Source organism: Saimiri boliviensis, chromosome Y, assembly GCF_048565385.1.
Source record: "Saimiri boliviensis isolate mSaiBol1 chromosome Y, mSaiBol1.pri, whole genome shotgun sequence".
NCBI classification, from domain to species: domain Eukaryota; kingdom Metazoa; phylum Chordata; class Mammalia; order Primates; family Cebidae; genus Saimiri; species Saimiri boliviensis.
In genome coordinates this window covers 20,961,451-20,977,392 of record NC_133471.1, presented here as the reverse complement: position 1 = coordinate 20,977,392, position 15,942 = coordinate 20,961,451, and the positions used below count along the sequence as shown (strand labels likewise).

Below are 15,942 nucleotides of genomic sequence, written 5' to 3'. Positions count from 1 at the left end.
TTATAGAGAGTAGGTCGTACTTTGTTGCCCAGGTTTGTTTCAAATTCCTGGGCTTAAGCCGTCCTCTCCTTCCTCGGCTTTCCAAACTCCTGTACTATAAACATGAACCGCTGCTCCCAACACCCCCCCATGGTTCATATAAAACACACACAGAAACACACACTAGTTTGAATACGAATGTGAGTCGTGGTATACACATATACACCACATATGAAGTATGTAAAGTATGTATGTGTGCATATATAAATATATGTATGTATAAACATGTATGCATATAAATGTGTGTATATATGTGTGTGTGTTTATATAAACTTGTGTCTGTATATAAATGTCTGTATATATAAATATCTGTGTGTATACATAAAAATATGTTTGTGAGTATACATTACAATATATACATGTGACTATATATAGGCACACACATCCCTTAGTATTTGAATCACAATTTTATCTGATGGATAAAAGTTGTTTTATTTTATTCTCTTATTTTAGTCACAGCACTCTTATTTACTCTTATTCACAGCATTGCTAAAGGTAAAACTCACAGCTGTTATTTTGTTGCCTGACTTAGCTATAGATCAAAAATACCTATTTTGCAATAAGGAAAGAAAAAGTTGTCAGAACAACTAGATGGGAAAAAAGTAGAAAAAAATCACGTCACTGTTTGCTTTTTTTTTTTTTTTTGAGACAGAGTTTCGCTCTTGTTACCCAGGCTGGAGTGCAATGGCGCAGATTTCGGCTCACCGCAACGTCCGCCTCCTGGGTTCAGGCAATTCTCCTGCCTCAGCCTCCTGGGTTCAGGCAATTCTCCTGCCTCAGCCTCCTGAGTAGCTGGGATTACAGGCATGCGCCACCATGCCCAGCTAATTTTTAGTATTTTTAGTAGAGACGGGGTTTCACCATGTTGACCAAGATGGTCTCGATCTCTTGATCTTGTGATCCACCCGCCTTGGCCTCCCAAAGTGCTGGGATTACAGGCTTGAGCCATCGCGCCCAGCCCTACTGTTTGCTTTTTAAGATATGGTCATGGACAAACTCCTATTTAAGGATAAGAAATTTAAGTCTACAAAAATGCTAAGTGATAGACATGTTAAAAATTCATACTTACTGGCTTCTATTTCATGGAAGCTAGATATTTATTTCTTTTGCTTTCCCACATTGAATTGATAACAGCATCACTACAAGTGTAAAATAAGGAAGCAGGGTGAGGTTTCAGGCTGAGCACTTGGGAAGGATTTCAGAGGTCGTGATGGCCGCAGCGTGAGCCAGCCGATGCCTGGTGCTCCCCTTGAGCATGAAGTAGGCCGACTTAAACACACATTGTTAATTGCAAGGCTGTGCAATGTTGTTGCTAAGGTCTTTTAAATTGGACATCCTTGGTCTGAATTCCTAGTCTTGTTTACTTCCTTGGTTTTACTGAGCAAATGATCAGTGAACCCTAATTTCTATGTCTGTAAAAATACTGAGTAAGTTTGCCAAGATGAAAACAGGAGACAGACTGAGAAATGAACGGGTGTCCAATTTTATGTCGAGAGATGAAATCGTGTTTATCTTTTTAGTCTTTGGTCTGGAGCGCAAAGGCATTGCACAGGAGCGGAATGACTGGACCTGCTTCTGCCATAAAAAAGGGCAAACGAAACACCAAGGGCTTTGCTCGCAGGTTTTCCTAGCAGCTCACCCTCCGGGCACAGTTACACAAAATGTTCTGTTTATTTCGATACTAAAATAATGCAGAGATTCTTTGGGGGTGTTTTTCTTTCCTGCCCTGTCAAAATTCCTCACACTGACGACACGTGTTGTTTGTTTTGAAGAACGGGGCAAATGACGTGAAGCGCCATCGGTGGTTTCAGTCCGTGGACTGGAAAGCTGTTCCGCAGGGAAAACTGAAGGTAAGCAATATCCATGGGTCACTCGGTACGCCCCAGCTCTCCCGTTAGGAGGGACAGCCTCTGAATCCTGGGCCTTCTTTATTGATGGCTGACATGCAATTAATTTATGTAATACAAACATTTGTCTGAAACTGTTCATAAGCAGAGTTCCCTACTCTGTGAGTGTCTTAGTGCTAACCGTCTCTCTGGTGTTTGTCTTTCTGTGTGAGGCAACATTTGCTTCCTGAGTTTTTGTTATCCGTTCATCCATTGGTGGACACTGAGGTGGATTCCATATCTTGGCTGTCGTGAACAGTCTGAACTGCATGTTTCAGTGGTAGCGTTTTCACCTTTGCACTTCAGAGTCAAAGGAATGGAGAACCCTTAGAAATGCTTATTTCCAGGCCTCAACTCAGACCCAAGGATACACTTTTTCTTTTTTTGAGATGGAGTCTCACTTTGTCGCTCAGGCTGGAGTACAGTGGAGCGATCTCAAATCACTGCAGTCTCTGCCCTTGGGTTTCAGCGATTCTCCTGTCTCAGCCTCCAAAGTAGCTGGGATTACAGATGTGCACCACCACACCCAGCTATTTTTTTTTGTATTTTCAGAAGAGGCGGGGTTTCACTATGTTGGCCAGGCTAGTCTCAAACTCATGACCTCAAATGATGCACCCACCTCAGCCTCCCAAAGTGCTGGGATCACAGGCGGGAGCCACCGGGCCTGGCCTGATGTGTATCATTTTAATCAAAGTTTTACCTTTTCAAATACTTTACTGTATTAAATTGCATTTTAGCAAATCAGTTTGAATACATTTTATCTATCCACATGAGTCAAAAACCAAGTCAATATTAAAACATATACATTACCAAGTCTCCCTCTCACCCACTCCAAGCAACCTGTAGGTAATCACCTTTCATTAGACTTTTCTGTGTATCCTTCCAGAGTTTCTTTGAGCTGATAAAAATCCACATGGATATGTGCATTCTTATTTTCGCCACTCATTTATAAAAAATCTAGAGTAGCAAAGTACGTACATTCTTGTGGTCTTGCTTTTTGCACCTGACTATATAATCTGGAGACCTGTCTGCATACCTGGATAGCTTCCTCATTTTAAAAAAAGTGTATTGTATTCCATCACGTGACTGTACCATAGCTTACTTAACACTATGTATGTATATATTTTGAGACAGGATCTCACTCTGTCACTCGGGCTGGAACGCAGTGGTGCAATCATGGCTCACTGAAGCCTCGACCTCCTGGGCTCAGGCAATTCTCCCACCTTAGCTTGTTAAGTAGCTGGAAGTGCAGGTGCACTGTACCACATGCAGCTAAGTTTATGTATTTTTTGTAGAGACAGGGGACTCGCTATGCTCCCCAGGCTGGTCTCAAACTTGTGAGGCTCAAGCAGTCCTTCTACCAAGGTTTCTTAAAGTGTTAGGATTACAGGCGTGAGCCCCCACACCCGGCCTCCTTCACAATATTTTAATTCCAAGATTGCCATGTTCATAAACAAAGGGAGGACAGCTTTAGTGTTTTCCAAATCACTTTCACTGTGACAGAAGTGAAGGGGCGTGTGCAGGGTCCAAGCGTCCACTGTTCCTCTCTAACCGTGCCTTTGTGTGTCGGCCGTTCTCACAGCCTCCCATTGTGCCCAAGATCTCTGGCGACGGCGATACCTCCAACTTCGAAATGTATCCTGAGAATGACTGGGACGAAGCCGCTCCCGTGCTGCAGAAGGATTTAGAAATCTTCAAGAATTTCTGAGGACAGGAGCTCACATCTGGAAGGTATGCCTTTCTATTTAGAAATTACTGGAAAATGAGACTGACTCGACCCCGCATCCAGATGAGGCTTTGTTTACTGAGTGGGACTTACCGCATGCACTCAGAGGTCAGCGGTGCAGCAGAGCCAAGGGGAATGGTTCCCAGAGCCAGCGACATAAACACAGCTACGCCTGTGACTCCAGGTTGGCGTGTGGTCAGAGACATCAGCATCACAGTCCCGAACCCATCTCCTGGGTCAGAACGAGCACATCTACATGGGACCCCTAGGCGATTTGTGTGTGCCTGAACATTGGAGAAGCACAGCTCTTCGGGTCCCTGATCGGAAACCCTGAGTGACAGGCGAACTTCCTTACAATAATTAACAAGTATTTTCAAAAGTCTTTCTAGGTCCTTTTTGGTTAAAAAAATAATAATAATAATTGTACCATTATAGGAAACTTGCTAAGCTTAATTCAAGATGACTGGTAAAGGATGTTGAGTCTCTTATTTCTTTAAGCCTTTGAAGATCTATTATTAGTTTTTAAATAATCTTAATATTTTTCGGAATCCCTCATGAAATTTGCTAAGTTTTAATTTAAGATGACTGAAAAAGGGTTTTGACTCTGTTATTTCCTTGAGCCTTTGAAAGTCTATTATTAGTTTTGAAATATGGATTAGAAAGAGCTTTCAGTTCCTCCTCAATTCTAAATTGCTTGGTTATATGGCTTCAATTAGCTCTTTCTTCCTGTAACATACAAGCAAGAAAAATACCCAGTGAAGCAAAATACCGTCAGTGATTTGCCTGTTTGTTGACATAGTTCGTTTTTCCCATTTTGGTTTCCATTCCCGTAATTCTCCTGTAGCCTTCCCAGTTATGGGAAGTGGAAAGCCAATTGGCTAACCGACCCCATTTGAAACAGACACCAAATGTCACAATTGCTGATTTGGGAGCGAGGAACCAGCCCGCTGAAAGGCAGGCTGAATGAGAAACCTCCATCCTGTGAGGGCATTTCCATGGATGTACCAAGAGGAAAACTGGATAAAGATTGAAATAAGAGAGAACAAAACGCAATATTCAAATCCAGGAAATACAGAGAACACCACAAAGATATTCCTCAAGAAGAGCCACCCCAAGGCACATAATCGTCAGATTCACCAGGGTTGAAATGAAAGAAATGAAAAAGAGAGAACAAAACGCTAGAGGAATCAGTGCTGTGAGCGTGAGAACATAACGTGTCTCCATGGCATCACTTCACCTCTCAGTGTGTGCTGAACATTTTTACCGTGCTGACGGGTTTGAATTAACATGAGAGCATGTAACTTTATCAACTTCATAAATGCTCATGACATCCAGTTGCAGGTTGTGGAAATCAGATGATGTTCATGAATGCGTTGACTTCTTTTTGTTTCTCTGGTCTGCTGTGGGGCTTTCATTTGGTCTGACTTTCCCCCATAACACTTTACAAATGATGTCTCTCCCAGAAATCTTTAAGATGATGTAAAGACTTGATTTGCTTTAGTATGCAGGACCCCTAACACATAAGCTACAAGAATAGAACTTCTCTAGCAGAGACCCCTCAAGTGTAAAATTTACTTAACCAAAAAGCTTGCATTTGATGGATTTTTGTCTTATAATTAGTGAATAGTTTCATTACGTCTTGTCCCCAGCTAGCCCTACTGTCCCTGAAAGAGATTCCACACATAGGAATAACCTTTCTCAATCTGGTATGTATTCCTGAGAAAGTATGTGGGAGTATTATTTTTGCTAAGTAGAATCATTTTTAATTTTATTTATTTACTTTTTTGAGACAGATTCTCACTCTGATGCCAGACTGGAGTAGAATGTCACGATCTCTGTTCACTGCAACCTCCACCTCTTGGGTTCAAGCAATTGTCCTGCCTCAGCCTCCCAAGTGACTGGGATTACAGTCACACACCACCATGCCCGCTAATTTTTGCATTTTTAGTGGAGACAGGATTTCTTTATGTTGGCCAGGATGGTCTCAATCTCTTGACCTCATAATCCACCCACCTCAGCCTTCCAAAGTGCTGGGATTTACAGGTGCAAGCCACCCAGCCTGGCCGGAATGATTTTTAACATACTTTGGCTAGTGGTTGGGGCTCTGCTTAATGATTTTTTTTTTTTTTTTTTTTTTTTTTTGAGACAGAGTCTTGCTCTGTTGCCCAGGCTGGAGTGCAGTGGCATAGTCTTGGCTTATAGCAACCTCCGCTTCCTGGGTTGAGGCAATTCTTGTGCCTCAGCCACCTGAGTAGCTGGGATTACAAGCTTCTGCCACCACACCAGGCTAAGTTTTTTTTAATTTTAGTAGAGATGGGGTTACATCATGTTAGCAAGGATGGTCTCGAACTCCTGATTTCTGGCAGACTATCCAGCTCAGACTCCCAAAGTGCTGGAATTAGCGTGAGACACTGTACCTTGCCCAGATGCAATATTTTAATCTGTCTTAGTAATTTTATCGAAAGCCATTTGCAGACTAAACATATCCTGGCATTTGCAGCGAAGAGGGATTAGGTTCAGGAATTTTATGCAGAAAGATATTTCTCCGTGAAGCCAGGTCTCCTCTAAATAAGACACCAGTTAGGATGGATCTGCACTTGTTTTTTCAAAAATAACTGCACTTGAGGGCAGCTTAAAAACTTTGCTTTTGGCTGGGCGTGGTGGCTCACACCTGTAATCCAGGCACTTTGGAAGCCAAGGTGGGCTGATCACCTACGTCGGGAGTTCAAGACCAGTCTGACCAACATGGTGAAACCCTGTTTTTAAAAACAAACGAAGAAACAACAACAACAACAACAAAAAACTATGCTTTTGGCTGGGTCTATCAATGGCTTTTGCCTGTAGTCCTAGCACTTTGGGAGGCTGAAGTGGGCTGACCAGGAGGTCAGGAGATCAAGACCATCCTGGCAACATGGTGAAATTATCTAGGTATGGTGTAACATGCCTGTAATCCCAGCTACTTGGGAGGCGGATGCAGGAGTATGTCTTGAATCTGGGAAGTGGAGGTTGCAGTAAGCCGAGATCATGCCACTGCACTCCAGCCTGGGCAACATAATAAGACTCAGTCTCAAAAAAAAAAAAAAAAAAAAAAAAAATCTTGCCAGATACGAAGCATTAAAGAGATTGAAGGTGGACCTTTGCAGGTTATTTTCTTCCCCCAAACTATAAAATGCACCTAAGATTTTTTTTTTAAATGCATGCAGCATACCCTTCAGATGTTATCCCCAATAAGAGATTTTTGAAAAAACAAATTGAAAATAAAAATTATACGTTCTGTAAAGTGTAAGCATTTACATCACTGAACAATTTCTGTGCCTATGCCATAATGACTTCTATGTATACACGCAACATACATATACACCACACGATTCGTTTGAATCAAACAAGTCCAATTCAAACTTACAAACTTAAGTCTATGAGAAAAAAACAAGATATCACAGTAGGAGCACAACACTAAAGATAAGATCAAATCTACAACCAAATAGTTTTCAAACCCTTCCTACAGTGTGGAATTCCAGTTGCTTAAATAACACCCATTCCATTCTTTTCAACTGTTCTCTGATGTTTCTATACATACTGGCACACAGGAAACTGGAAATGCTCTTGTCACATGAAGAAGACATTTCTTCTGGTCGACTTAGGTGCATTTCTTCTTTTCAGGCACATTCCAATATTCATGTTTCTAGCATGAAATGGGATGAAAGATTTTGTGAGTTTCTCAGTAACCTCAATAAAAATACAAAGGCACAGTCACAGCTCACTGCAGCCTAAGCTTCCGGGGCCCAAGCAAGCCTCCCACCTCAGCCTCTTGAGGAGCTGGGACAATAGGTGTGTATCACTGCTCTGGCTAACTTTCTTGTTTTTTGTAGAGATGGGGTCTCACTATGTTGCACAGGCTTGATCTCAAACTCCTGATCTTATCTGAGCCTCCTGCTTTGGTCTCCCAAAGTGCTGAGATTATAGGCAGGAGCCACCACATCCAGCCTAAAGATAGGTTTTTAAATATTCTATCATATGCTTATTCATGAACAGATAAATGTATCCACTGATAGATGATGAACTGCAGAAGAAAAATGGGGTCCCCAGTTCAACATGCTTCTTCAGAAAATATTTTATTACAAAGTAAAACAAAAGACATACTGAGGCAGTTCTCCTAAATTCCTCTCCACATTCAGAAAGGAATGCAGGGTCATTCAAACAAAGATGAATGGCTAAAGCACAGGGGTTTTTTTGCTTTTTTTTTTTAGGCAGTGCCTCACTCCATCGCACAGCTCGGCTCACTGCAACCTCTGCCTCTCAGGTTCCCCTGCCTCAGCCTCCTGAGTAGCTGCGACTACAGGCACTCGCCACCATGTCAGGCTAATTTTTTGTATTTTTAGTAGAGATGGGGTTTCACCATGTTAGCCCAGATGGTCTCCATCTCCTGACTCATGATCTACCCACCTCACCCTTCCAAAGTGCTGATAACAGGCGTGAGCTCTGCCCCTGGCCAGTTTGAGACTTTAAAAGAAGAAACAAGGAGAAGAAAATATGGAAGTGAATTTATTTCAAGAACCCATAATGACATTGAAGTTGGAGGAATGTACTATATGCAAAAAACCTATGTCACATTTAAAAATTTCATCTGGGCTGGGCATAATGATTTGTTCCTGTACTTCCAGCACTTTGGAAGCCTAATGTGGGCAGATTTCTTAAACCCAGGAGTTTGAGGATAGCCTGGATAACATAGTGAAAGCCTGTCTGTACAAAATTCACAAAAAATTAGTTGGGAATAATGGTGCATTCTTGTAGTACCATCAGGAGGCTGTGATAGGAGGCTGGCTTGAGCTCAGGAGGTGGAGGCTACAGTGAACCATGATTATACTACTGCACTCCAGCCTGGATGATAGAGCAAGATCCTGTCTAAAAAAAAAAAAAAAAAAAAAATCATCATTCACAGAGAGGTGGCTCCCTATTAAAATCCCAGTTTTAAGTTTTTAAACAAAATGCACCTCCCACAGTTGCCAAATAATTTTAAAATCAGCTCACCTAGAAGGCTGACCTTCAGGCAGAGATTTTATTTCACCTCTAGTTTTGGGAAAAGTGAGAAACAGATATCTATAGGACATGAGTAGGTAGCAGAATCAAAAGGAACCTCACCTGTTTCTGCTAGTTCTTTCTCCTTGCAAATGTTGACATTGAGTGTGCCTGATACTCTCCTCTGACAGATCATTGTCTTATGCAGAATAATCCGGGGATGAGGGTAATCTCTTGGAAAAGATTGGGGAGACACCCAAAGGAGTGGCCTCCAGATGTTCTTTTCTAAGGGTTGTTGTCATGACAGCCAGATGGTTAGTTTGTCCTGAAACATTTCATGCTAAATACCAGTTATTCTAGACATGGCATAAACTGAGGGCCTAAGATCTGGCTTTGTGCATAACTCATTTCCTTGCTTCCTCTTTCTCTCAACCATCCTGGCTCAAAATTCGGCTGCAGACCTCTGAATGGGGTGCATCCCCCTTCTTTAGTCTGACTCAGTTCAAGTATGGCATGCTGAAATATGCTGTGTATAATGTCACAGGGTCCGGCTGCAGCAGGAGTCAGTGCATTGAAGAAGTAAGTTCTGGAGCCTTCCAGGAATGCTTCAGTAACAACAGGGATACACCCACACAGACCTCCAAGACCTTCTCTGCCTCCTCTTTCTCTCATGCCATTCATCTGGCACCTTCTGTACCTAGAGTGGGGGTCAAGTGTGCCCTTGGCATCTGTTAGTGAAAATGGGTGCTGAGAATAGGCACTTGGGTGTCCCTTGGCTCCTAATCTCTTCTCAAACTGAATAGCTCTGGTTCTCTGGAGCCACCTAGTACATTCTTTGCTGTTGGAGCTGTTTCTTCAAGCAAGGTCTGGGAAGATATTTCTCCATGTAGTACTTGCTACCTCTCTTCTGCCACATATCTAGCATTGTGGAGAGTTTCTCCTAGGAAAAGCCATACATTTTTTATAAAGCAGGAAAATGTCAAGGGAAATGTAATCTCATTTGGTCAGAGTTTACCTACAAAGAGGTTCACTGACTGGGCGATGAGGCATGAGGAGGCATGAGGCCAGGAGTTGAGCAGGAGTTGAGATCAGCCTGGGAAACATGGTAAGACCTCACTTAAAAAAAAAAAAAAAAAAAAAAAATTTACCAGTCATGGTGTTACGTACCTGTAATACAAGAGAGGCTCACTTGAGCTGGGGAGGTCCAGGCTGCAGTCATCTGAGATCGCACCACTGCCCCCCTCCCTCTGTAACAGAGTGAGATCGTGTCTCAAAAATAAAAAAATAAAAAATAAAAACAACCACAAAAAAATAGCAGTGGCTTTGGGGTTTTGAAGGTGAAATAAAGAGAATGTCCATTTTAAGTCTTTAGGTCATCTGACTCCTGCAATCCTAGGACTTTGGAAAGCTGAGACAGGATGATTTCTTGAGCCTAAGAGTTTGAGACTGTCTGGGGCAGCATAGCAAGAGATCCCATCTATATAAGGAAAAAATTTTAAAACAGTAAAATTGCAGAAACTGAATATAGACCCCCTTTTTCATCGTTGACCTTTCTTCATTTGGAGGTCAACTTAGGAGGTAAGAATAATTAGTAGGTTCAGTAGAATAAACCTTTATAATTAATAACTCAGTGGAAAATGATATTCACATGGTGAAATGTGGAAGACAACTGTATTTTCAGCCTGCGCTTCTCAGTCACCATCCTGTTCGGATTAAAATTTGAGGACCATCATTGTCTAAAATCTTAGCATGCAGTTTCCAGTCAGTTTTATCATGAACATGAAAAGGTTAAACTGCTGCTGACGCCAGCAGCAGGTACACTAGGGCTGGAACGATACAGAGGAGATGAGCACAGCTACCTGTGCAATGAACATACGCATTTTAAAAAAAAAAATGACACTGTGACACTCTGCACTGAGATGTGGACCTAGAAGGAAAAGTGTTAAGTCTCATGTCCACTGACTATAAAAATAAGTAATAGTAATAATGTTGAACATTCTACATAAATAATGGTAACATTAAACATTCTCCTTTTAAATTATTAATAAAACAATAAATGAAACACTTTCTTTAGTACACTTAAAAAAATACATAGACCCATGAGTCCATGTGCCTATTTTAGGTTGTCTGTTGTATTACCCAGGATCTCATGCTGAGATGACAGTTAGCATGAGGCAAGCCAGCAATGCCTTGTCTTAATTGTGAACAGATACGCAGGAAAATGAAACACAAAAGCAAACGGAAGACCTTGTTCTTTACAACATTGTAATCAGCCTCCAGCCATACAGAACAAATGAGAAATTAGAAGCAATTCCAAGAACTGGAGATGTGTGAAACGTACTTTCCCTCGTCATGCACATTTCAACGTTTGAAGTGACACAGGGCACGTGGTAACTGCCCAGGATGGTGTCTAAATTTCAATGGCCCAATGTCATGTAGAGGTTAATCCAAATGAGTTACAAACACAGAATAATCACTGATTAATTTAAGAATAGTTTACCTGGCCAGGTATGGTGGCTCATGCCTGTAATCTCACTGTTATTGGAGACCCAGGCAGTCGGATCACCTGAGGTCAGGAGTTTTGAGAAGAGCCTGGTCAACATGGTGAAACCCCTCTCTTTACTAAAAATACAAACATTAGTCAGGCATGGTGGCATACACCTGTAATCCCAGCTACTCAGGAGGCTGAGGCCAGTGAATCACTTGAACCCAGGAGATGGAGGCTGCAGTGAGTCCCTACACTCCAGCCTGCTTGACAGAGTGACACTCCATCTCAAAAATAAAATAAAAATAATAATTTACCTGGGTGGGCATTCTAAAATTTTTGCATAGATGATCGTGTGAAAAAATCACTGCAAAACATGGAGGAAAATTCATTACAATAATCAGAAAATTTGTATCAAAATAAAATTACAAATTTTCTTTGCTTAATGTAAATTTATGAATTGGCAGTATTTTCTTAGATGGCAATATTCTAAGAGAGTATCTTTAGAAATTGAATTATTCTAATTTCTTCACAACAGAAATCTAAGTCCTGCTTAGCCTAAACATAAAAAAAGAAAAAATAATCATTTGAAATCACTACCCACTAAAAAAAAATCACCAGTGGAACTAAATAGTTAAATGCTTTTGTAAGTTTTCACTGTTTCTGTATTTGACCTACATGGCTTTTAGTTCTTTGGATCATTGTGACTGTAAAACTATGACTTAATACTGTTAACGACCCCAAGATACAACTTTGGACAACTGTAACTGTGAAACTATGGCTTAATACTCTTAAAGACCCTAAGGCTCAACCCTGTAGGTAGGGCACATGTCAGACTGCACAAACATCACACTAGAATGTCACAATTATTCCTCGCTACAGCTACAGAGTGAACCGAGTGTGAGACCACACAGGCCTGGGTTGTATTTTTGCCGTCAGTTAAGTTTGCCTCAGGTCTACACAGTACCTGCAGCTTCTGACTTCTCACGTTGTAGAGATTTGAAATGGAGGCCGGCTGCAGTGGCTCATGCCTGTAATCACAGCACTGTGGGAGGCCAACGCAGGCAGATCACGAGGTCAAGAGTTCGAGACTATCCAGGCCAGCATGGTGAAACTCCGTCTCTACTAAAACACAAAAAAATTAGCTGGGTGTGGTGGTGTGTGCCTGTAGTCCCAGCTACTTGGGAGGCTGAGGTAGGAGAATTGCTTGAACCCAGGAGGCGCAGGTTGCAGTGAGCCAAGGTCACACCACTGCACTCCAGCCTGGCACCTGGTGACAGAGTGAGACTGTGTCTCAAAACAAAAAAAATGGGGTGCCCAAGTTTCTCTCATTGCCCTTTTAGTCTATCTGGCATGCATTTGATGCACATTGGAGGAGTCATACATACTGTTTTCCCCTAAAACTCGTGGAGGCAAAAAGGCCTTTTCATTAGTCTAATTTAAATGGATGAGATTCACTTAATGAAAGCAAGAAGAAAAACACATGAACAGGTGTCTTAATGCATTTGGTTAGTTTATTTGGGTGTGTACATGTGTGTGTGTCTGTGTGTGTCTTGGTAAAGGTGGGGCTGCATTTTCATCAGGCCTTTTAATATTCAAGTTAGGTTTATAAACCTATGGCCTTGGACCCTGCAGAACAATTCTTCCTGATAAAAGGGGGATGTTCTGTAGCAGTTCTCTATAAATTACGATGTGTTGGGAACTTCTTTTGAGGCTTAGATTGATCTCCCACATCTGTTTTGTATCTAAAAGGCATTTACATATATGTTTTAGTGGATGGGATTTGAAGCCTTTCCACAGTCCTCATGCTCTGAGATGTCTGTTGAGCTCTGCTCATCTGTTGTAGCTGAATGCTTTTTTGTGCTGAACACTGGGGCATAAGGCCAGCTTGCTTCTGGACCCCTGTGGCTGCTGTCAAATGCCTCACACACAGACAGAGTGCCTTTGAGGGTTTGCACCCCTTGGAGATCTATAACTGGGAACCCCGAAGGGTGATCCCACCTTCCTTTTGTTGCACAATGGAAATCACTGTGATTTGTACAGGTACCCTAGAAAAATTTTACTGCTGTCTAAATTGCATAATAATATGTTGATTCCAGGTTTGGTTAATAAAACTTTGTATCTTTTAAGAAGTCTGAGTCTGGTCTGCTTCTGTCTCCAAACTAGCTGTGGCTTTTCTCCTTTGGTCTAATCCAGGGAGGGGCAGTTATCTGTAGGCAGATACTTTCTGCATTGCAGGACACAGTCTCTGATGCAGAGAGTGCAAAATAGCTGACATAGTTGGGCACACAGGTGCAAACCTGTAATTCCAACTTGGTACGCCAAAGCAGGAGGATTGCTTGAACCCAGGAGTTTAAGACCAGTCTGGGCAATGCAACAATACCTCATCTCTACAAAAGCTAGAAAATTTGCTGGGAGTGGTAGCATGAGCCTGGGACTGCTCAAGATGCTGAGGCTGGAGGGCCACTTGAGCCCAGGAGTTAGAGCCAGCTTTGAGCTACTATTGCACCACTGCCATCCATCCTGGGAAACAGAACAAGAACCTGACTCTTAAAAAAACAAAAATCAAAAAGCCCTGTAGACAATATGTAAATAAGTGGGTATGTCTGTGTTCCAATAAAGTTTTATTGGCAAAAATAATCAGAGGGCTGGATCAGGCTAAAGGCCAGCATTTGTTGACTCCTCTTGTAGTGTGTGATGTTGAGTTTGCAGATTGGCTTCACAGGTTGTTAATGTGCTGCCTTCATTGTCATGAATTAATAAAATATTGATTACTTACTCTTATTACATATTTGACAGCCAGGTTTCTGAGTCAGTTTTGCAGCTTGCTAAAAACATACTGCTTTCATGCATTGTAAAATCAATTGATTTGTAATTTTTGACACTCACATAGCACTTGTTATGAGCAGAGGCAGAAATACTACATCCAGCCAAGGGTTGAACACAAGTCTATTTACTTATGACTCAAGTGTCCCTGTTCCCATCTTGGAATTCCCTGGGGGAGGCAGTTTTCCCTTGGACTAGTACGACTCTTGAAGGTCTGGTTCCAAATCTGGGCAGGGACCACTTGGGATTGGTTCTTGGCGAGTGACAATCTGATTTGGGAAAGGATATGTATTTGTGTGTTCACTGGAACGCTAGGGGAAGTATCTTGAAGCTCCCTCAGCCGAACAAACATGCCTTTTACTTTGGGATAAGACTATTAGAGATTGTCCAGGCTTGTGTCAATTACATGCCGTGTGTGTGTGTGTGTGTGTGTGTGTGTGTGTGTGTATTATTTAGCCACACCCTATTGGAGCTCTCTGACTTTTCTAGAAGTCAGTCTCATGTCATAAACTTGCTGAAAAAAATCAAATAAACTTCTTTGAAGGGTGTGAAGGAAAACCGTAGTTAAGTGGACCCCTGCCCCCTGCCCTGCCATTTTAACAACAGGGTGTTTGAGATATTGCAGAGACAGAAATGAATTGCTGGAGATTTTTGTTTTGTTTTGTAAGGGTTTCTATCTGTTACCCAGGCTGTAGTGCCCTGGTGCAATCATAGCTCACTGCAACCTCCAGTACCTTTGCTCAAGTGACCCTCCCACCTTAGTATCTGGGATTACAGGTGTGCACAAGCACACCCAATATTTATTTTTTTATTTTTGGTTTTATTTTGTAGAGATAAGGTCGCCCCGTGTTGCCCAGGCTGGTCTCAAACTCCTGGCCTTAAGCAAGTCTCCCACCTTGGCCCAGCAGAGCACTGGGACTGCAGGGAAGTGTGGTTTGGGGAGTGACCCTTTTATGTGGCAGTGAGATGCACACTGTTACATGTGTGTGAAACAAAGTTATTATTCAGTCTTAAAACCCTGCAACACATAGGATACCTGATCAGTTGAACCACTGCTTAAAAGACCAAACTGTTGTCACAGCGGAAAACAAAATCGCAGAGGTAAGGTTTCCATTCCATCTGCTCCTGCTCACACCAATGTGCTAAGCAATACTTAAGTGATAAATGTGTTATATAAGCATAACATAAAAATATATTAATATATTAATATAAATATATCGATAGATTACATATTAATATAAAATTAGTGTAATATATTAAGTAAACCAATATAATTTATATTACTTATTAATATATATCTTTAATGTGTATGCAATATGTTATATCTTAACTTTAATATATGCAATATATGAATATATCCTATTTATTAAAGTACTAAGAAGTGCTGTGTATGACTATGCATGTAATATATTCAGATATATTACATATGAATATATGTATGTAATGTCATACAGCATTTAATATAAAAAAATTTATTATACATTATAAGTATACTAAATAGTATATATGTATATATCTATAATGTAATTAATACATTTATATTTGTCTAGTCTATATATAGAATTTGATATATATTATATATTTGTTATATATAATATTTAAATGTTTATTACAGAAACAACAGCATTGTGTATTTGCCTATGAAAATACTGGATTGCAGTTGAAACCATCAAATGCTGAAGATAGACAGTGAGTATACGGATGAGAGAACTGGAAATTTGTTTTGTTGTAAGGCAGAAAACCATGATGTGATAAAACTGTTCCATCAATCCTTCTGTGGATCAGTTTTTTAAAAAAAGATTTAACTTACATTTTTATTTACAAATAATACTTGTACGTATTCTTGGGGTAGATAAAAGTGTTTGAGTAAATATAATGTACAGTCTTGAGATCATGGTAATTAGCAAATCATCAGTCATCTCAATCAGGTATCATTTCTTCGTGTTGGGAACATTCAGTATCCT

General features: G+C 41.0%; 1 protein-coding gene across 1 annotated transcript in view; it reads left to right on the top strand.

The window, feature by feature from the left end:
- The window catches only part of PRKX (protein kinase cAMP-dependent X-linked catalytic subunit), a 122,950-nt gene extending 107,212 nt beyond the window's left edge, over positions 1-15,738 (top strand). The window contains exons 7-9 of the mRNA XM_074392377.1: positions 1,812-1,889; positions 3,508-3,656; positions 15,594-15,738. Of these exons, the coding sequence (XP_074248478.1) occupies positions 1,812-1,889; positions 3,508-3,633 (204 nt within the window). The 3' untranslated portion in view covers positions 3,634-3,656; positions 15,594-15,738. The remainder of the gene's footprint in view (positions 1-1,811; positions 1,890-3,507; positions 3,657-15,593) is intronic.
- The last annotated feature ends 204 nt before the right edge of the window (positions 15,739-15,942 follow it).